The sequence below is a fragment of the Neomonachus schauinslandi genome, chromosome 5, assembly GCF_002201575.2.
Source record: "Neomonachus schauinslandi chromosome 5, ASM220157v2, whole genome shotgun sequence".
Taxonomy (NCBI): domain Eukaryota; kingdom Metazoa; phylum Chordata; class Mammalia; order Carnivora; family Phocidae; genus Neomonachus; species Neomonachus schauinslandi.
The window spans coordinates 111,988,210-112,012,355 of record NC_058407.1 but is presented as its reverse complement, the minus strand read 5'-3'; the positions used below and the strand labels follow the sequence as shown (position 1 = coordinate 112,012,355).

Below are 24,146 nucleotides of genomic sequence, written 5' to 3'. Positions count from 1 at the left end.
TATATATATATATATATATATATATATATATATATATCACTCAAACTGTCCATAAACCCTTTTTAGGACTGAACCCTAAGATTGTGCTAAGATTAAAAAAAAAAGCAAACTGTCTTCTGGGACAACGAAGAATATTTGTAACACAAAACCTAGCAATCTGGCTAATTTTAATCAGCATCATATACACCCAAGCATATACAGAAAACTGGGCTATAAAAATAGCCTCCTGATGTAACTATACTCTTATTTCATAAGAAGACCACCAAGAAATATTCCCTTTAACTTAAATGTCATTTAATGTGGCATGTTCTCCTGATCAAGAAACTGCTGCAAGAGCAAGGAGGGACATTTTCAAAGTCGCTAACTGGGCTCCAAGCCTCACAGGAAACAGTGCAATAGAACAGATTAATTCTTTTTTTATTTTATTTTAAATTGATTGAACAAATTCTTGTTTCTTAAGGTGCAAACTGCTGAGCATTACAGGGTCCAGTGGTCTCTCATGTGGCCCATGGGCAGTCTCCACTGGCCTAACTTAGCACTATTGAAGGAAAAAAAAATCAATTACGATTTTGTCACCCAGGTTCGAATTTGCAACAGGATTATGACTTTTGCATCATTGTTTCATAAGGTTGTGCCAGTGCTGCCAAGACTATGCTTGTCAGAGCTTTTCTATTAACTTTCACAGCATTTGCTTATCGCCATTGTGTTTGGAAAATTTACACTACACAACTATAATTACATCAAGTCATATACTCAATTAACTAAAATAGATGAAAGACTTAAGATCAGGGGCGACTGGGTGGCTCAGTCATTAAGCGTCTGCCTTCGGCTCAGGTCATGATCCCAGGATCCTGGGATCGAGCCCCGCATCGGGCTCCCTGCTCAGCGGGAAGCCTGCTTCTCCCTCTCCCACTCCCCCTGCTTGTGTTCCCTCTCTCACTGTGTCTCTCGCTGTCAAATAATAAATAAAATCTTAAAAAAAAAAAAAAAAGACTTAAGATTAGTTCATAGAAGCCCAGTCACTGACAACAGTAATACAGGGGAACCTGGGTGGCTCAGTCGGTTAAGCTGCTGACTCTTGATTTCAGCTCAGGTCATGATCTCAGGGTCCTGAGTTGGAGCCCTGCATCAGGCTCTGTGCTCAGCAGGTAGTCTGCTCAAGATTCTCTCTCTCTCCTTCTCCTTCCCCTCCCCCCACTCACTCTCTCTTTATCTCTCTAAAATAAATGTTTAAAAAAAAAAAGAAAATACTAATACAAACATAGAGGTTCCATCTTCTGAATATTTATGATCTAAGTCCCAAACATTACAAGGCTACAGGAAAATAAACATTTGATATTCACCAATAAACTAACAATGTAAATACCAGCCCTCATTTAAACATTTCTTCCCACCTAACCCATGCCAGGCACACTGTCATTGGTTTTTATCTTGGATGCCATAAACATCACTGCAAAAATACAGGACTTCACAAGGCTGACAAAAGTAATGTTGAGGAACTGCTCAACCATGAGCAATGATGGTGGTAACCAAGCCACTGAAAGAGGTCTGCTAATCAACAACCCAGAAAAATATAACATACTGACAAATACATTTCACTTCGAAAGGGAACAATCAGAATACCAAATTTTAAAAATGAACAAAAACCAAATACTACTGGAGAAACTAAAGACTTCAGATATTTTTGTTAAAATGCCCTTTTTATTATCCCACTGCAGAAGTCAAAACGCTATTATAAAATGTTGTCAACAATATCATGCCAACAAAGGAAAATTCAGCAGGATGCTTTACATTTATGCTAAGAATTAGCACAGTTATAACTGTAACCTACAATGTTCTTAATTACATTTAAAATATGGTCACAATTTATATTTCCTTTTTCCAGATAAAGTTCTGATCACTTCCCCATCCCACCATTTTCTTGCTCTTTTCATACCCTATTTAATGTGGATTAATTTTAATTGGCCTTTACCTGCTATCTGTTATTACTAGAAAAAATGTACCTCAGAATAACAACATCAATAAAGAAAGTTAACAAGATTCCAAACTCAATTGAGAGTGAATCTACCTATGCTAGAAGTGAAACTAAAAATGCACTTCTTTCACAAAGACAACCAAAAAATAAGCCACCAAAACAAAGTCAGAATACAAAGCACAATATTAAGAATTAGGTTTTATTTAACCTGAGAGGTAACTTCCCCTATCCCCAGTGCTTTGTGAGTTAAGAAATTCTGATAAACAGTGTCATGAAGCCACCAAAGTTTTCTAATCATTTTTAAACTAAAGACACTGGCCTCTTTTGCCAATAAATTGTTTCCAAATAAAGTACAAACTAATGCTAGAGGATAAAAACTGATAGTCGCTTAAAATAGAAATGAAAACAAAATAAACAATACTAGGACAACTAAATTTCTACATGTGAGAGAATTAACTTAGATCCCTATCTCACACCATACACAAAAATTAACTCAAATTTTACTTTTTTTTTTAAAGATTTATTTAATTATTTGTCAGAGAGAGAGAGAGCGAGCACGCACAAGCAGGGGGAGTGGCAGGCAGAGGGAGAAGCAGGCTCCCCGCTCATCAGGGAGCCCGATGTAAGACTTGATCCCAGGACCCCGGGATCATGACCTGAGCCGAAAGCAGATGCTTAACCGACTGAGCCACCCAGGCATCCCTTAACTCAAATTTTAAATAAGGGGTAAAGCCTCATAACCTTGGATTTGGCAACAGATTTTTGATATGCCACCAAGAGCATAAGAAACACAAGAAAAAATGGACACTGATCTTCATCGTAATTAGAACTTTTCCACAAATGATATTATAAAGAAAGAAAGTGAAAAGATAACCTACACAATGGGAAAAAAAATATTTGCAGGTTGAAAATCTGATAAGGGTTTAATATCCAAAATATATAAAGAACTCCAAAATTCAACAACAAAATGGTAATCTAATAAAAAAAAAAATGGGTAAAGGACTTGAATAGACATTTCTCCAAATAAGATACACAGATGGCCAAAGAGCACATGAAAAGATGCTCAACATCATTAGTCATCAGGGAAATGCAAATCAAAACCACAATGAAGTATCACTTCACACCTACTAGAATGGCTATAATCAAAAATTACAGAATGTGGGCAACCCTCTCGGGTCCCCTCCCTCTTTGGGAGCTTTGTACTGTTATCACTCAATAAACTTTGCTTTGTTGCCCACCAAAAAAAAAAAAAAAAATTACAGAATGTAACAAGTAGTGATGAGGATATGGAGAAATTGGAACCCTCCTACAATGCTGGTAGGAATGTAAAAGGGAAAACATTTTGATGGCTCCTCACAAAGCTAACTACAGAATTAGTAGCGAAGTAGGAATTTCAGCTCCTAGGTATACACCCAAAAGAACTGCAATTGGGGGCTCAAAACAGATAACATGTACAGCAATGTACAATGCAGCATTATTCACAATAGCCAAAAGGTGGGAACACTCAACTGTCCATCCACAGATAAATGGATAAACAGCTTGCAGTGTATCCACACAGTGGAATATTATTCAAACATAAAAGAAAATGAGGTTCTGAAACATGCTACAACATGGATGAACCCTGAAAACATTACATGAAGTGGTATAGTTACAAAATGACAAATACTGTATAATTCCACTTAGGTGAAATATTTAAAATAGTTAAAATCTAGAGACAAAGTAGAACGTGGCTGTCAGGAGCTGGGGGTGGAAAACAAGTGAAGTTACCGCTTAACAGACACAGAGTTTCTGTTTGGAGTGATGAAAACATTTTGGAAATGGATAGTGATGATGCCTGCACGACGTTCTGAATATACTTAATGCCACTAAATTGTACAATTAAAATAGTAAAAATGGCAAATTTTATATGTATTTTACCTTAAAGAAAAGCTTAAAAATAAAAAGTAAACTACATACACATGATGAGACATTGCACACCTTCTAGCTGACAAAGAAATCACACTATTGCCATTGAGATTATAAAATGAGTCTCAAAATGAAAGACAAATACTACATATGAATGAAATTTATTGGCAAAATTCCTGTATGAAATGACTACTGCATATACAACGTTCTGCACAATGCCACATGATACAAAATATTCAGCAGTTTGCTTACATAGCATTTGTGTAAAGATGAAGATACAATCACATTAAGATGATATGTTAAATCTAACGACCACAATGTAACAAAGAGAGAGTTTAACATACATATCCCCTCTACACACAGTCTGGCCTGATTTACCTGAGTCTTTTGTGTATAAACGTTTAACTGTTTCCGATTAACAGTATTTACTGAAGGTGACTTTGTACTCCAGGAAAATCTACTGCTATTACCTGTTGTAATAAATAAAGCCATTCATCTGAAAAACTCAAAGAAAGAAATGACTGCTGGACTTGTTGTAATAACAAGAGCATGCAAGGTTGAAGAGTAACTGCTAACATGTAGCATGCTAGCAGATATTTACCTTACAAGAAAACTATTAATAGCACAGAAGTGGAAACACACTGTGAGAAAATGCCACTTAGTGACTTTTCTGTTTAACAAAAATCCACATACTACGCGAAGAAGACTTTTTCGCTTCATTCAGAAATACCTGATGAGTGGTAACAAGGACAAGAATAAGTGTCCTGATTCAATTTAAGGAACACAAGCTCTGTGAACTACTACCAAAAAAAAAGAAAGAAAGAAAGAAAAGTTGTATCCAAATTCCAATTCACACACCGCTTTTTGCTCCCACAGAACAGCTACCAGTGAGCCACATGCCTAATGATCTTGATTTGCTGTGGAAGAGAACTGTAGAAATAAAAACATGGTCAATTCAAAACTGCAGAGTAAACTTCATTTTGGAAACAATTTGAAGAAAAAAGAGCAGCACGTTGAAGACCCTGGTTTTCCATGATGAAATATATGCATTATCAAAAAGGAAAAATAATTCATCTTTTAAAAGAAAGATGAGAACAAAACATTTGTATGACACTGGCAAGGCCAATAAAGTCCATTTTGGTTATTTCAAAGGGCTTCCGTTGGTGGCATATTACAGTGATATATTAAAAACCCTTCTTAACTTGAATCTATTGCTTTAAGGATCAAACTTCATGACTTTGATGTTGGAAATAAGGTTAACCAGATTTGCTAAGATGAGCCTATGGTGTAAACAATTGAATGTTGGCCATTGTTAAAAGAACTAAACAGAACTTCTTATTTAAAAAATATATATATATGTACTGACATCTTAAAAACAGAGAAAGAACATGGTTTGAAAGATTACTTCAAGACAGAGATCCTGACAGCTGACTTCTAAATAGCACCTTTAAAGATATCATATTGTCATCATCTTTCACTATGCTGAAAATAAATAAATCAATAACAATAGCCAACCTAGCATTCTTTGCTTAGTAAAAATACCTTTGAAGAACAGAGGCAAACAGGGAGGTAATTCAAGATAGTGACATAAAAAAAAAATCCTGAACTCCCCTCCCCCAACAGACACACTAAATCTACAGCTACATATAAAACAACTACCTCTGAGAAGAACCTGAGAACTAGCTGGACAGCTACTCCACCACAAAGGGTAAAAAACCACACTGACGCAGTTAGGAGAGACAGAGACACTCTCTGGCCAAAAACCCCAGACCCCATGCAGCAGCCCATAGGGGAGGGGTCCTCACAAATACAGAACTCCTCCCTGGGGAGGGATCCATGCTACACATCAGGCACCCTCACCCTTGGGACCTGTACCAGAGAGACAGACCCCAAAACATCTGGCTTTGAAAACCAATGGAGCTTACATCTAGGAGAATCATAGGGCTGTAGTGAATGGAGAGTCTGCTCTTATATGGCTCACACTCAGGCTCATTTGCCTCAGGACCCAGTGCCAAAGCACCAGTTTGAAAAGAGCCTAGACCATATGTAAAAGGAGTTTCATTTGCTAACCTTAAAGCATCTACCAGAAGGGCAAAGCCTACTCAGATTCCCTCCAACAATAAAAGACTCTGGAGGGTGCCATTTTTATGTTCTTTCTCTACCTTGCTATTGCCAGTGCTGGCAGGAGCTACTTTTGCATTCTCAATCTAACCTTCTAGTACCTCCTACCCCCTCCACACTGCCGGTGCTCTGGCCCCCTAGTGACACTCCCACAGCCAGAGGCCCCCAAGCCAGCAGGTGCATGCAACCCACAAAGGGGATGCCTACTGAGTAGGAGACTCTGGTGGCCAGAGTGGACTGTGTTTCTGAGCCCCACAGGTCTAAAATAATTGGAGAGACAGTACGAGAGACAACGAAAAACTAAGGCAAGGTTAAATAATAAGAATGATCACCCACACAAGACTGGAAGAGACAGCTGTTTCACCCAACACAGAGACATAAATACAAAGTCAGGCAAAATGAGGAAACAGACAAACGCATTCCCAATGAAAGACCAGGATTAAACCCCAGAAAGAAAAAAAAAATTAATGAAATGGAGATAAATGATTTCCCTAATACAGAGTTCAAAGAAACAGTCATAAAGATTCTCACTGAACTCAGGAAAAGAATGGATAAACACAGAGAGAACTTAAAAAGACAGAAAATACATGACAGCAGCAAAGAGAAGTCATAGAGCTAAAGAATATAATAATTAAACTAAAAAATAAACTAGAGGGATTCAACAGAATAGGTAAAGCAGAAGAAAGAATCAGTAATCTGGCAGAAATGGCAGTGGAACTCACCCTAAAAGAGCAGAGGAAAAAAAAATAATTTTGAAAGTGAAGATAACTTAGGGTCTTTGGGACACTATCAAGCAGAAGAGCATTTGCTTATAGGAGTCCCAGCAGGAGAAGACAGAAGGAAAGAGGCAGAAAATCTATTTGAAGAAACAATGGCTGAAAACTTCCCTAACCTGAGCAAGGAAACAGACTTTCAGATCCAGGAAGCCCAGAGAAATCCAAACAAGATAAACAAACAAACAACAACAACAAAAAATCCACACCAAAACACATTATAATTAAAATGCAAAAGTTGAAGAGAGAATCTTGAAAGCAACAAGAGAAAAACAACTTGTTACGTACAAGGAAACTCCCATAAGACTATTTTTTAGCAGAAGCTTTGGATGTATTATACCATCCACTGTGGCTTACAAAGAGCTGAAAGGAAAAACTTCCGAGATTAATTTGTCTAGTAAGGTTATCATTCAGAATTGAAAGAGAGATGAGGTTCCCAAACAAGCAAAAGCTAAAAGGATTCAGAACCACTAGACTGTCCCTACAAGAAATGCTAAAGGGACTTCTTTAAGCTGAAAAGAAAGGGAACTAACTAGCAATAAGAAAATATTAAAGTAGAAATCTCACTGGTAAAGGTAAACATATAGTAAAGGAAGTAGATTAATCACGTATAAAGCTAGCATGAAGGTTAAAGGAAAAAGTACTAAATATAACTATAACCACCATAACTAGAGATACACAAAGCTTAAAAAATGTAAAAATGACATCAAAAACATAAAACATGGGGAAGGGTGGAAAGTAAAAATGCAGAGTTTTAGAATTTAGCATTCAAATTTAATTTGCTACTTAAGAAACTACTAAAACAAATCTCAACTTAAAAGAGACTATAATATATATGCTTTTATATGTGAGCTTCATGGTAACTAAGAACAAAACCTACAGTAGGTATGCAAAAAATAATGAAAAAGGAATCTAAGCATAGCTGTACAGTCATCATGCCACAGGAGAAAAAAGAAAGAGAACAAGAAAGGAACAAAAAGAAACTACAAAATAGCCAAAAACAATCAACAAACTGGGTATAAGGATATACCTATCGATAATTACTTTAAATGTAAATGGACTAAATTCTCCAATCAAAAGACACAGAGTGGCTGAATGGGTAAAAAACAAAACCCATCTATAGGCTGCCTACAAGACACTCACTTTAGAGGTAAGGACTGATGTGTACAGACTAAAAGTGAAGGGATGGAAAAAGATGTTTCATACAAATGGAAACCAGAAGAAAGCTTGGTAGCTATATTTAGATTAGACAAACACACTTTGAAACAAAGAAGTCAGTAATAAAAGACAAAGATGGGAATTACCTAATAATAAAGGAGGTCAATCCAACAAGAAGATACAACATTTGCAAATGTTTATTTATAACACAGAATCACCTAAATATATGAAGCAAATGTTGTGTAGAAACTGACAGCAATACATAATAGTGGGGGACTTTAACACTTCACTACATCAATGAATACCATCCAGACAAAAAAATCAATTTTAAAAAATCAGCTCTAAATGGCATATTAGACCAGATGGACTTAACAGATATATACAGAACATTCTATCCAAAGGCAGAGGAATATACATTCTTCTCAAGTGCACATGGAACAATCTACAGGACAGACCATATAGGAGGACACAAAACAAATCTCAATAAATTTAAGGTTGAAATTTATCAGGCATCTCTTCTGACCAAAATGGAATGAAGTTAAAAATCAATTACAAGAAGAAAACAGGAAAAATCGCAAGTCCATGCAGATTAGACAACATCTGAACAACCAAGAGGTCAACAAAGAAATAAATTTTTTTCCAAAAAATACCTTAATACAAATTAAAATGAAATACAACATACCAACATCTACGGATACAGCATAAAAGCAGTTGTGAGAGGGACATTTATAGCAATACAGGCCTACCCCAAGAAACAAGAAACAATCTAACTTCACACTCAAAACAACTAGAAAAAAAAAGAGCCAACAGAAGGAAGGTAATAATAAATACCAGAGCAAAAATAAATGAAAGAGACTAAAAAGACAATAGAAAAGATAAATGAAACTAAGAGCTGGATCTCTGAGAAGATAAAATTGACAAAGACCAGAATGATTAAGAAAAAAGGAGGGCTAAAATAAAATCGGTAAAGAAAGAGGAGAAATTACAAGTGATACCAAAGAAATACAAAGGCTTTTAAGAGACTACCATAAACAATTATACACTACAAATGAGACAACCCAGAAGAAATGGATAAGTCCTAGAAACATACAATCTTCCAAGTCTGATCATGAAGAAATAGAAAATCTTAAGAGACCAATTACTAGTATGGACATTGAATCTATAATCAAAAAAATCTAAACAAAAGAACAGATGGCTTTCACTGGCAAGTTCTACCAAACAATCAAAGATTTGATTCCTTATCATTCTCAAACTCTTCCAAAAAATTGAAGAAGAGGGAATGTTCCCAAACTCATTTTACAAGGCCAGTATTACCCTCCTACCAAAACCAGAAAAGAGTAAAAAAAAAAAAAATTACAGACCAACATCCTTGATGAACACAGATGCAAAAATCATCAACAACCATTAGCAGACCAAATTCAACAATACATCAAAAGGTCATAAGCTATGATAAAGTGCGATTTACCCCAGGGATGCAAAGCTGGTTCAACATCCACAAATCAATCAACCATATTAACAAAATGAAGGATAAAAATCAAATAACCATCTCAATATATGAGGAAGAGCATTTGACAAAATTCAACATCATTTATGATAAAAAAAAAAAACTCAACAAAGTGTGTATAGACAAAATGTACCTCAACATTTAAGGCCATATATGACAAGCCCGTGGCTAGCATCATCCTCAACAGGAAAAAGTTTCCCCCTTTAAGATCAGGAACAAGGCCCATTCTCACCACTTTTATTAAACACAGTACTGGAAGTCTTGGCCACAGCAATTAGTCAGGAAAAAGAAGTAAACTGGAATCCAAATTGTAAAGGAAGAAGTGAACCATCACTATTTCTGGATAACAAAATTTTATACATAGAAAACCCTAGACTCCATGAAAAAGATTGTTAGAATAAATGAATTCAATAACGTTGCAGGTACAAATCGGATATACAAAATTCTGTTGCATTTGTGTATACCAACAATAAACTATCTGGAAAAGAAACTAAGAAAACAAATCCCCTTTAAAATTGCATTAAAAAAATACCCAAGAATAAATTTAACCAAGGAGATGAAGGATCTATACTCTGAAAACTATAGGACACTGAGGACAGATAACAACACAAATAAATGGAAAGATACTTCATGCTCATGGATTGAAGAATATTGCAAAAATGTCCACATTAACCAAAGCAATCTATAGACCCAATGCAATCCCTATCAAAATTCCAATGGCATTTTTTACAGAAATAAAACAGCCCTAAAATTTGTATGGAACCACAAAAGATCCTGAATAACCAAAGCAAATCTTGAGAAAGAAGAACAAGTTGGAGACATCACACTCCTTGATTTCAAGCTATAGTATCTAAAAACCAAAATAATCAAAATGTACGATATTGGCATAAAAACAAACACATAGATCAGTGGGACAGAACAGAGAGCCCAGAAATAAACCCAAGCATATGTGGCCAATTACTTTACAACAAAAGAGGCAAGAATATACAATGGGGAAAGAACAGTGTCTTCAATAAATGGTGCTGGGAAAACTAGACAGCAGCATACAAATAATGAAACTGGACCACTATCTTACACCATATACAGAAATTAACTCAAAATGGATTAAAGACTTGAATGAAAGACCCCAAATCATAAAACTCCTAGAAGAAAACACAGGTGGGTAAACTCTTTGACAACCCTCTTGGAGATTTTTTTTTTTTTTGGCTCTGATTCCGAAGTCTGTGGCAACAAAAAGCAAAAATAAATAAATGGGACTATATAAAACTAAAAAGTTTCTGCACAGCAAAGAAAACCATCAACAAAGTAAAAAAGGCAATCTACTGAATGGGAGAAAAACTTGCAAATCATATCCAATAAGGGGTAAACAGCCAAAATATATAAAAAATTCATACAGCTCAGTATCAACAAGAAACAAACAATTCCATTTAGCAAATGGGCAGAGGATCTGAATAGACATTTTCCCAAAGAAGACATACAGATCACCAACAGGCACATGAAAAGATGCTCATCAGGGAAATGCAAATCAAAATCACAATGAAATATCACCTCACACCTGTGAGAATGGCTAGTATCAAAAAGACAAGAAATAACATGTGTTGATGAGGCTGTAGGTAAAGGGGAGCCTGGTGCACTACTGATGAGGTTGTAAATTGTGCAGCCACTATAGAAAACAGTCTGGAAAACAGTCAAAAAATTAAAAATAGAACTCCCATATGATCCAGCAATTCCACTTTTGGGTATTTATCTGAAGAAAAACTAATTCAAAAAGATACATGGACCCCTAGGTTCATTGCAGCATTATTTACAATAGCCAAGGTATGGAAATAACCAAAGTGTCCTTTGAAGGATGAATGGAAAAAGATTTACACACACACTCACAGGAATACTACTCAGCCATAAAAATATAAAATAAAATCTAGCCATTTGTAAACTGTATGAACCTTGAGGGTATTATGCTAAGTGAAAAAAGTCAGACAGAGAAAGACAAATATTGTACGATTTCACTTATATCTGAAATCTAAACAAACAAACAAACAAACAAAAAACAGAAGTCATAGATACAGAGAATACACTGGTGGCTGCCAGAAGGGAAGGAGATGGGGAGGGTGAGTGAAATGGGTGAAGGGGATCAAGACGTATAAACTTCCAGTTATACAATGAAGTCATGTACAGCATGGTAACTATAGTCAATAATAACGTATTGCAAATTTGAAAATTGCTTGAAGAAAGTAAATCTTTAAAAGTTCTCATCACAAGAAAAAAAACTGGTGTGACTTTGTATGGAGAGAGATGTTAACTAAACTTATTGTGGTGATCATTCTGCCATGTGTACAAAAGTCAAATCATTATGTTGTACACCTAAAACTAGTATGCCATATATCAATTATACTTTAATAAAATGAAAAAAATGAAGGGAAATAAAAACATGTTCTGATACATTGAAAGACATAGTTTGATAGCCATAAACCTTCAATTTAGGAGATTCTAAAGCTTTTTTTTAACTTTAAACAGATGAAAAATCATCCTGGGTAAGAATGCTGGGTTGTAAAATGGAGAATAGAACAAACAAAATGGTCATATGTGAGGAACTCTAAATGAATAATGACGATATAAAGCAAAATAAGGATGTCTTCAAGGTTGTGGGGGGTTTTTCGTTTTGTTTTGTTTTTAGTGAGAATTAAAATACAGGACACAATAGCACTTAATTTGGGAGGGAAGTATATGGGGTAAAAGTGTTCTAAGATCCCTGGATTTGTCAGGATGACAATAAAGGTACAGATTAAGATAGGATTTTATAATAAAGGATTCATGTCATAATTTCTTTTTTTTTTTAAGATTTTATTTATTTGACACAGAGAGCACAAGCAGAGGGAGACAGAGGGAGAAGTAGGCTCCCTGCTGAGCAAGGAGCCCGATGTGGGACTCGATCCCAGGACCCTGGGATCATGACCTGGGCTGAAGGCAGCCGTTTAACCAACTGAGCCACCCAGGCGTCCCTCATGTCATAATTTCTAAGGTAGCCACTAAAAGAACAGAAAGAGAATGTATTAACTTCAAAACTGTACGTGAGGAAAACCAAAATGAGAAAGGAAAACCCTAATCAATCCAAAAGAAGACATAATAGAAAAAGAAACTTAGAAAAATCAAGACAAGAAAACACAAAATATGTTAGATTTTAAATTTTAAAAGTCAGACATTGTAATTAACTGTACTGAAGAGACTCCAGTTAAAAGCAAAGACTGTCCAAATTGTTACCTCAGAAAGCTCCAACTGTAAGCAATTAACAAAAGCTATAACTAATACAGCAGGAATACAGAAAAGTTGACAATAAAAGGATAGGAAAAGATGTATCATGCAAACGTTAACAGAAAAAATAGTTACTTTAAAATAAAATGTATTAAGGGGCGCCTGGGTGGCTCAGTCGTTAGGCGTCTGCCTTCAGCTCAGGTCATGATCCCAGGGTCCTGGGATCGAGCCCCGCATCGGGCTCTCTGCTCGGCGGGGAGCCTGCTTCTCCCTCTCCCACTCCCCCTGTTTGTGTTCCCTCTCTCACTGTGTCTCTCTCTGTCAAATAAATAAAATCTTGAAAAAAAAGGTATTAAAAAGTATAAAATGTATTAATTCACCAGCAAAATAGCAAATTTATATTTAATCACAAATTTAAATATATCCAACAAAAACTGGACAGAACTGCAAGAAAAAACCAGTCATAAAGGGAAAGTGTTTACAATAGTTCTCTTGGTAACTGAGAGAATAAACAAACAAAAATCAGTCAAAACACAGAATATTTGAATAACAAACTTAACCTTACAGACATATATAGAAAACTATACTCAATGACTGCAGAATATACCTTCTTTTTAGACACAGGTAGATACTTACTGAAATTGACTATATAGCTGGCCATAAAGTCTAAACAAATTTCAGTGGACTGAAATAATGCAAATTAAGTTTTCTGACCTCAAAGCAATTAAGGTAGAAATCAGGACCAAAAGATAAAATAAAAAATTCTTTTTTGTAAATTCAAGAAAATTCTAAATAACCAATGAAAAAAAATTATTCTAAGGTAATAAAACCAGTACCTAGGGAGAAACAGCCTTAAATGTTAACATTAGGAAAAGAAGAAGGTTGAAAATTTATGAACAAATGTCCATAACTAGAAAAAGAATTTTTTAAAAATCAATGAAATAAAAACTAATATACAATGAAGAAAATAAGGCCAAAAGTTTTATATCTAAAAAGAGTAATGAAACTGCCAAAACTCTGGCAATATTAAGGAAAAAGAAGGACAATAAATAGCAATATCAGAACCAAAAAGAAAAAAAATTAACATAGAAACTGCACACATGAAAATATTATACGCAACTTTTTCAGAAATTTGAAAATTTAGGTGAAATGGACCAAGTCTTAGAAAAATATAAATCATTAAAACTAACTCAAGAAGAAATAGAAAGCCTGAACATTCTTGCAATCTTTAAAATAGTTACCAGTATTCTTATCAAAAAGAAGATATCCAGGCCCAGGTAACCTAAACAGGTAAGTTCCACTAAAGGAAAAACTAATTTCAGTCTTTCACAAACTTGTCCACAGAAGAGTAAAGACTTCTCCCAACTCACTACATGAGGCTAACATGATACTGTGAAAATCTGATGAGAGAGAATGAGAAAGCAAAATTATAGGCTGAAGTCACTCATAAAAAGAGATATTAAAATTATAAATAAAATATGAGCCAACTAAATCCAGCAGATTATATGGAGAAGATAATAAATTATGAACGAATTGGGTTTATCACAAAAATACAAGTTGGTTTAATAGTCAAAAATCAATTAAAAAGTCAAAAGTCAATGAAATTTGCTATGTTGAGATTCACAGGAAACAAATCATGATTGTTATAGTAAATAAAAACACCTGACAAAGTTCAGGGGCTATTCATTTAAAAAGTCATTTTGCAAACTAAGAATAAAAGGAAACTTCCATAATCTAGTAAAGGGCAGAGATGAAAAAATCTAGAGCAAATATGACAAAGAAGAAATACTGAAATAATTCTTTTTGAGATCCAGAGCTAAAAACAAAGATGTTCACAATCACCACTGAGATTCAACAAAGTACTGAAGGTTCGTAGCACCGCAGAGGGAAACAGAGGCATTATTAGGTCATGGTGGGACAAATGGACAGCCATATGGGAAAAATTAATACGGAGCCTGACTTCACACCTTATAAACAAAAATCTATTCTAAGGTATCAAAATCAAAATGGAAATGGAAAAGGGAATAACTTTTAGATCGTAAGTTAAGGAAATATTTCATGAATACAATTCAGAAATCACTAACCTAAGAAAAATGGTGCTCAACTAGTAACTTCTGCATATAGGATAGGGGAGGACAGCACCAAGAACGAGAAGACAAGCCACAGAGCAAGAGAAGAGGGTTGTAACACCAACTGGAACTACTCCAATTCCTATGGTGTAATCGCATTTCTAAAGTACAACAAGCAAAATTAAACTATATCACCTAGGGAGCTTACATAAATCATAATCTAGGTTTTATGTATAGTATAAAATAGGAATCTTTTTTTTTTTTAAATGTCCACCTCTAAGGAGGTTGAAGAGATTGTGAATGGGAAGAAATACACAGGTTGCTTTCAGGATGCTTGATTTCTTGAACCAGATGTTGATCCCATGGCTATTGGCATTATAACCAGTTTTAAAATGGTCTTATAAAAATTTTACGTGTATTTCTGTGTACATATTTCATATTATATGATGTTTGAAAAAAAAATCACACTTAATGAACTTATAAAACTAGAACTAACACAGATACTATGCTCGAAAGGAATGAGTCCGTAAGACTGCATGGTACTGTCGGAGGAATAAAAACAAGGTCAACTCTCTAGTTGATTGAAGTGGTTTCCCATGAGGTACAGGTTAACAATTCTGATACCACTTCACACGTACAGTGGAATTGATATGTAAATGGATGGTGGCCGCCAGGCTTCTCACTGTTAGGAATGGGAATTTACAAAGAAGCGAGGGAAGGAGGCTAAAATGATCCATTTGTTAATGAATTAGAGTTGGCGACATCAGTAAGAATTCATGTTTAGCCAAGTACAGTTACAGCTGATCGCACACAAAAATGTTTATAATGTGTGTATCTACGTGGATTAGTGTACACACCTGTATTTCTTTGCTCTGTCAGATGACAGGACCTAAAAGAAGAACACTCTAGTAGCAACGTGCAAATCATCACCCAGATCCTGGGTTCTAATCCCCAGTAAAGGCACTAGGCACTAGGGCTCCCTGGAGAAATGGCTGAATCCAGGACTGGAGCACTGTCAAATGAGCCTGGGGCACCCTGTAATGCCAAAAGTAAGGAATTGTTAAAACTAAACAAGCAAGCCCACATTGATGGGAGCCAAATGATATGGCACCCAACAGCCAAAACTGTAATATTTGAACAACAAAATAAATTCTGGATTGGATTATAACCCAAAATATCAATATCCATGAGTCCACATTGATATGAATAAATCACTGAACAAATAAATGGGAGAAAAGAGACAAAATATTCCAGGTATATTACATAGATACTTTAGCTTCTTTTATTTTTTCAAGATTTTTATTTATTTACTTGACAGAGAGAGAGCACAAGCAGGGGGAGCATCAGACAGAGGGAGAAGCAGGCTCCCCACTGAGCAGGGAGCCCGACGTGGGGCTCCATCTCAGGATCCTGAGCCGAAGGCAGACACTTAACCGACTCAGCCGCCCAGGTGCCCCAATACTTTAGCTTCTAAAGGAGGGGGAGCATCACACACTACTCCAGTGTGGGCTGCACATTAGGGACCTTCTTCCAAACAGTACAGGATGGAAAGAATGGGAAAAGAGAGTAACTTCACAGCGGAGAAACCCGACAAATATTACTTCACCCTGTCGGCCAACATCGACAGTCATAGGTCAAGTTGATAGTATGCACCCTTGATATGATAACAATGGCACTTTACATCAGACAAATTCCAAGAGAGGGGAATTCCACAACACACCTGACTAGTACTCCTAAAACGGTCAAGGTCACCACCAAAGACAAGGAGAGTCTGAGAAATCTTCACAGTCAAGAGAAGCCCAATGAGACAATGACAACTAAATATAAGAGGAGATCCTGAAGCCAAAAAAAAAAAAAAAAAAAGGATATTAGAGGAAAACTAAGAAAATCTGAATAAATTATATAGTCAACAATAGTGTATCAATATTGATTCACTAACTGAAATGAAAGTACCAAACTAAGGTTAAGATGTTAATAATCAGGGAAACAAGGTATAAGGTGTACTGGAACTTTGTACTATCTTCATAATCTTTCTGTAAAACTGAAATTGCTCTGAAACATAAGGTCCATTAAAATTATTTTTTTAAAAAGCCAAGAAAGAAAACCCAGAACTTATATGTAATACTGGTGTACAACAGAGGGGATATTACAAATTTATGTCGAAAGGACGGACTACTGAATAAGTGGTTTGCAGACTCCTGGATGTTCATGTGGGAAATAAAATTTGATTACTGTTTCACTCCACATATAAATCACAGTTGGACTAAAATTCCAAATGTGTAAAAACAAACTATTTTCATTACCAGAAGAAAATCTTAGAGAACATCTTCATGACCTTGCAGTAGGTAGGAAAGCATAAGAAAAAATTAAAAAAAAAAAAACCAACATTAACCATACAAAAAAGATTGATTTGTCCACAGAAAAGTTATCAACTTCAATAAAAGAAATGATACTATTTAAGACAAAAAGGACAAATGGTTGACCAGAAAAAATGGTGTTCAACCTAAAATGCCCCATAATTTATAAAATACAAATAAAGAAATTCTATAAAAACATAAGAAAATGATTATCAATAGAAAAATGGGAAAGGATATGAACTGACACATCAGAGGAACAAACAGCCATTAAACAGATGGAAATATGCTCAAAATCAGTAGTAATGCACATTTAACACTTAAAATACCATGTTTTACCCATCAGATGGGTAAAAATTACAAAGGCTTATAATTTGAAGCTCGGTAAGAAGTTGGGGGAAAGAATCTTTAATGCACTGTCCATGGATCGTTAAGTGCTTTAACTGCTCTGGAGGACAACTTGACAACATCCATTCAATATTTACATCTTTTCTTCCAAAATATTACAAAAGGAGCAAAATCAAGTCTTTCATCAACAGAAGTATGGTTCACTAAATTGTGATACTATGGAAAAGTATGCCTTAGTTTAAAAGAATGAGGGAGATACACAGATGTATGTATAGATAGAAAGTTTATATAGATATATACATAAACACACACACACACCATGGAAATACAGTTCTGAGACATTACTTGGTATAGGAAAGAACATTACAGAACAATCCAGAGAATGACAGAATCTGACTAAAAAGTAAAGACCTAAAACAATATATTTATATATATCCATATATATTAACTGTTGAATGTACAGAACATTCTTGAAGGATACTTACCAAACGGAGAGAGGAAATGAGATTGGGGGCAGGGAAAGGGCATGTAAAGAATTTCTTTCCTTTTTTATCTATGCATCTTTGACGAGGAGAATGTATTTATGGATTGCTTGTGTAATTAAACTTTTATTCCTTAGTGAAGTAAGTAGAAAGGGGAGGGGGAGAAATGGTATAAATTTTACATTGAAAGTATTTTCCCACATGACTACTATGGGCATCAGAACAGCTGTAAGCCACTCTCTCCTGCTGCATGAGCACCTGCCCTTCGGTTATGCTCTCCAGCTCTGTACCCTGGAGAGACATTGCTAAGCAAAACCGCGTAGGGTAAAAAAGACCCCTGACAGCTACATCTGGTCTGCGAGGAACTACAAGGGAACCGTAAGCATCTCATGCATGCACCATGCTTTGGAGCTTCCCTGAATGCAGGGACTCTTGGAACAGGCACGTCTTCTCTGCTTGACTCAAACCTTGTCGGGACATACGGGTCAAAAAATATCACAAAGGCAGGTGTGAGTCACACAGGCACTTGAGATTTGCACCAAGTGAGCCAGGTACGTGTGGAAAAGTCCTTTTCAAATTCTGAGTAGCCTCTGCTATTTTCATGAGTGACCCTTCAAATACCCCCATGAACTATAAATACTCCATTTTAATCATTCTTCGAGATAGCTGTCAGCAACAATATTTTGCATTCAATTAAACAGGCATTTTTGGCGAACAGCAAGGCATAAAACTTATTCATTACACAACTGTAGTAAATTTATGGCTCAAATAAATTTTATCTATAATTTCCCAAACCACTATGGAAAGTTAAATCATTCATTTTATATAGTAGAACACAATGTGGGACTATATAAAAACTAAAATGAAGAAAAAAAATTTTTCCAAAGGACCTGGCTTCCAAGTGAATGTCTTTGAGAAAAAAAGATTTTTTTTATGTATTTGAAAATCAAAATCACTTCCTAAGAAAAACTAATCCTCAGTGTAAATTACAGTGGAAAAAATCATTACTGATGGATAAAGACAAGGCAAAATTTGCCAAAAGGTAAGTATGGATATGCTTGAGAGAGCAAAGAGTGGTATTTCCAAATCTGTGGTTCAGCTTTGTTAAAATTATGGTACCAGTACCTGCCCCAGGGAAGACCACTATATCTCAGCTGCTTACAGAATGGCACTGGTTGAAACCAAATTCAGGACGGTCAGTGCAACACAGAGAACATTATTTTTAGTCACACACTGCGCCACTTCTTTTGAGGGGGTCTTAAAAATGCAATGCGTAGCTCCTCAACCCCGCTCACATTGTTTTAATAGTTCCATGAAAGGTCCACCAATTTTTAAAAAGTGCTGATTCTCAGACCTATAAATACAGAAAACAAACTGACGGTTGCCAGAGGGGAGGCGGCCAGGGGGATGGGCAAAATGGGTGAAGGGGCATGGGAGATGCAGGCTTCTAGTTATGGGATGAGTAAGTCACAGGAGTTAAAGGCACAGCATAGGACATATAGTCAACGATACTATAATAGTGTTGTATGGTGACAGACGGCAGCTACACTTGCTGGGAGCACAGCATATACCTACAGAGAAGCTGAGTCACTGTGTTGTACGCCTGAAACTAACATAACATTGTGTATCAACCATACTAAAAAACAAACAAAAAAAAAAAATTTTAATTAAAATTTCTTTTAAATGAAAAATAAAAAGTGCTGATTCTGGGGAACCCCAGAATAAGACTTCAAAGGGGCACTGACCTCCCTTGCCCACCTCCTGAAACAGGTCAGGAGCACAGGATTTTATACATACATACATACATACATACATACATACATACATACATACATGAGTTTCTTCCCTTTCTTGGAACCCTTATTCGAAGTACCACTGAATCTTACCACCGCTAATAAAGGTGAAATATGCTTGTTTGTTTCACCTGAATCCCTTAATGACATATATCAACCTCAGAATCGCTTTTTAACCTCTGGGGACAGGAAGAAAGAAAACGCCAGAGTGGAGTAGAGACTTTGTTTCATTTCTTAAAAAAGTGAGAGGTCTGAAGCATAGCAGAAAGTTCATACCTGTTATCAAATCTCTGAGTGAAGAATAAAAGGAATATCACGCTATTTGCCGTGCTTTTTTGTATGTTTTAAGATACTCGTTTTTTTGAAAGCAACTTAAACACATGGCATTACTCCAAAAGGCAAGACCGTACGACAGCATCAGCATGAGCCACCACTCCCTGGAGAAAGCAGTGGTCCGTCAAGGTCCTTGACAACTTTTATCTTGGGAGGATGCATCAGAGTTGACATTTTGTGCCCCTCACGCGGGTTTCCAGAAAAACAAGCGTGATCTGTTTGCGCTTACTGAAAGCAACGCTGTTTGCCACGGTGAACGAGAAAATGTCAGTAAGAATGGAAGGAAACCTGGCCCTCGTGGGTTCACGTACCTGTGTCGCTCCCAGATCCTGTTGACAAAGCTGGCATGATGCAAGCCGCCACAGGCTGGGACAGCCACACCACTCTCCACTTAGAAAGCCACAGAGAACTCCAGTCAGTGGCCTGCAGCCACGCTGTCGACCAAGATTTATATACCGAGCAGGCTGTTTCTAAAAAGAGAAGAAAAACACTTTAAAAATAATAATAGGAAAGACTACTAAATTGCAACATTCTGCGACTAATTCAGAGTTCTTATTCCAACCCGCTTACCAGAGAGATCACGATTCTTCCAAATTTTGTCTACAATGCTACGTGCACATATGAAGTGTGAGAGTCTTTGATTTGGATGTGAAATTTCTAATTAAAACCACGAAAGCTCCTCATGCATGTATCTAGGCTTCCTGAAAGATTTTTGCAGTTAGTTTGAGGGCTGCTGAATGCGGACTGAGAACGTAAAGAAGGTGCTTAACGCCAGTGCTATTCTCAAATCCTTTGCCTCTGTTACCGTGATCCCACGCTCTATTTCTAATGCAGAACAGCGACTCTGTAGATGATCGACAACTTATAAATACTTGTAATTTTTTTAAATAGCTCATCCTAATATGCCAAATGCAAAGTTCTCTAACTGAAACTGCACATCACCTGGAGAAACGACGAGAATTGAAGATGTTAGAGATTCCCAGAAGGGTTAACAATCAAAACGAGACCTCCCAATCCATGCTAATACACACAAGTCAATTCTTTTGGTAAAAAACTAAGCTTGGACGCACTTTGAAAAATGCCAATTTTTTTCAAAAGTTGTTTTAACTCTGGTTTATCCGGACAGAAGCAGTAAGGCACTATTTTCTCGGAGCTGAAGAGCAAGGACTCCAGAGTTTGGCCTCATCTCTCAACCTGCTAAGTCTGTGATCTTGCACAATTTATTTAATCTCACTGCGCCTTCACTACCGTCTATACAAATGGAGATTAACAGCAATTTAGAACCGTTTGATAATTAAATACGCTAAGGCTCACAACACAGCGTCTGGCACGTGACCAGCAAACAAGAAATGCTGGCTATTATGACTGGAGCTGTTTAATTCAGGCAATGAGATTATAAAATTAAAACGTAAAAGAAAGTAGCGAGATTAAAATTTACACCGGCCTGACACCTAGGAGAAGGCCATGTGGTTTAAATTTGGACCGCTGCTGCCTAATAACGGAAAATACACTACATTTATATTTTTTAGAAATCAGAAGCCCCACACAATGTGTTTAAGTCCATTTTTAATGCCTTTTTCCCCAGTTCTCTATAAAGCAAATTCAGTAATTTAAAAGCATATTTTAACATATATTAACAAGAAAAACAGATATTATAAACACTCGAAAAACTGGCTCACTTCAACCCGTGAAGCCTTTAAATTGCTGATTCATATTACAGAATAAGGAATAATGAGCTTGCCAAATTTCACTTGAAAAAGTCTAAGCTGCAAAATTCTATTAAAACCTTCTAAATTACCTTTTTAACTATCAAAGCGAACGTTAGTATGAAAAAATTCACCAAAGAGACTATCTTGAACCAGACTATCTGAAGCAATGGCCTGCATTTTGTTTCATATTACAGAGGCTAAGTTAAAATATGCAGAGAAGATTGTTAATTGAAAATATGACGGCAGTTATTTTAAATACCAAATAAAATATAAATCACGAAGCTAAAAAGTGAGAAAGACAAGTTTCATTAATGCCCATCTCTGAGGCTGTTTTCCCCAATAATTTTAAGAGGCAACTCTGCTTTGCTTTCATAAATCATTCTAACAATCAGGATTAAAATTCAATTACATAAAAGTGTTCCTTAATTCGAACACAAAAGAAGAAACAGACCATACATGATTTAAAGAAGGCACTCAATAAGACTTTTGTTTCGATGAGAAAATAAGGAGGAAATGGTTGAAATTTGCAAAGCGTACGCACACTCATTTCTACCACATGTATATGCGCGTGGGTAGATAGTTACTATATGTGTGTGTGTTATGTAGATAATTTAAGCTCCTTATGCCATAAATCATAATTTAAATAGTACAAACTGCTTAACTATAGAAATATACAACAGTCTATACCATACATACGACCCCCTTCTTCACGCCTTAAAGAACTTAACAATGCTTCACTTTTTAAACCACAAACACCATATAATAAGTGATCTTATCTTATATCAAACATTCTATTACTACTAAGACAACCTTACATTCGCACAGCAAAACATCCTTCTGAGTTGATATTCCTGCTGTACACATAAAGCCACTTATGAAAGACCTCAGCATTTCTCACTTTTTATTTCATGACAAACACCCAAGGTTAAATTTTTCCAAAGTCATATTACTTAAGAAATATATGCTACAAAGTAATTATCTTCTCAGAACATATGTAAGTATTTAAGTATAATGTAAGTATAAGCATAAGTATACTTGCAAAAGTATACAAAGTAAATGGTTTGATAAAAATCCCAACCAGTAAAAAATGCTTACTAGTTTGTGGAACGAAGCAGAGTTGCTGGGTTTAACTTTCAAACTGAGCTAAATTTTTGTAGTAATCATGTTATTTTCTTTGGCTAAATTTATTGAAAATACTTTGGAATTTGTCAGAAACCAGCCATAATTATTACTGACTGTTGTATGGAATCAATTTACTACAACACAAAAATACCAGCTGTTACAGTATGTCCTGAGAGGGATTACCGAATATTCTTAAATTGAAGTTCAATCCATCTTTCCATAAAAAGAGAGAGACCCAAACGCCAGGAACCCAACAGCGGTATCAAGTGCACCTGAAACATTTACAATACCCAATAGAACTATTACAACCCGCCTTTTAAAAAGGCTTATTTTTGAAATTTCATTATTCCAGTCGTATCTTGCTTCTATATATCACACAGTATCAGGTTCTTCTGGCATTGATCATGTGGAAACAGTGAAATATGTGAAGGTCTACGAGCTTACAACGTTCAGTTTCTACTGGCCCTGGGTAACCCCCTTAGGGCTCCCGTGGCACTCATGACATCTAATGGTCAACCGCGGAAGTGCAAGTGTTTGTCGCCGGAAGCTTTTTTTGGTTTTTTGAGTTTTCGGTAAAGCAAAAATTGTCTTATTGCACCCAGAGAAATGATCATCTGCAGAAATTTTCATTAATATGCACACACAACTATTAAGAAACATACACTCCCCCTGGGTGCCTCCCATCCCTCTCACTACTTCACTGTAACACCGCTTCTGACACCAACTGTGGTTTTCCACACACCAAGCAATCCTGCAACACGAGCTGAGTGTCCTGCAATTTGAGTCAATTCTGGCACTCTCCATCTGGAGACAGCATCCCCTCCCACAAGTTAAGGGCACAGTCCCACAAGACTGCGCACGCCCCCATGTCCATCGCAAGTTCAGGCGGTCACCTGTGCTTCTGATAATTCACTATAAATTAGACGTTCCCACAAACCCCTGCTTGGTTTTTATTAATTTGCTAGAGCCACTCAAAGAACTCAGGAAAACATTTACTGACTAGACCACCGGTTTATTATAAAAAGATACAACTCCGGAACAGCCAGATGGAAGAGATGCACAGGGCTCCCATGCCCTCTCCCTCTCTGGGTGCCCAACTCCCCGCCCCCGCCCCCACCACCTCCACGTTCACCAACCCAGAAGCACTCTGAACTCTGTCCTTTCAGGTTTTTATGGAGACTTCATTAGATAGGCACGAGTGATTCAATCCCTGACCAGTGGTGACTGATGCTGCCCTTAACTTGTGGGAGG

At 36.3% G+C, this 24,146-nt stretch overlaps 1 protein-coding gene across 2 annotated transcripts in view; it reads right to left on the bottom strand.

Annotated features, from left to right (window-relative positions):
• MPP7 (MAGUK p55 scaffold protein 7) overlaps positions 1 to 24,146 on the bottom strand; it is a 327,469-nt gene that overhangs the window by 198,252 nt on the left and 105,071 nt on the right. For both annotated transcript variants that reach the window (XM_021686517.1, XM_021686516.1), the window contains exon 2: positions 20,376 to 20,534. In XM_021686517.1, coding sequence (XP_021542192.1) covers positions 20,376 to 20,412 — 37 coding nt within the window. In that variant the 5' untranslated portion in view covers positions 20,413 to 20,534. The remainder of the gene's footprint in view (positions 1 to 20,375; positions 20,535 to 24,146) is intronic.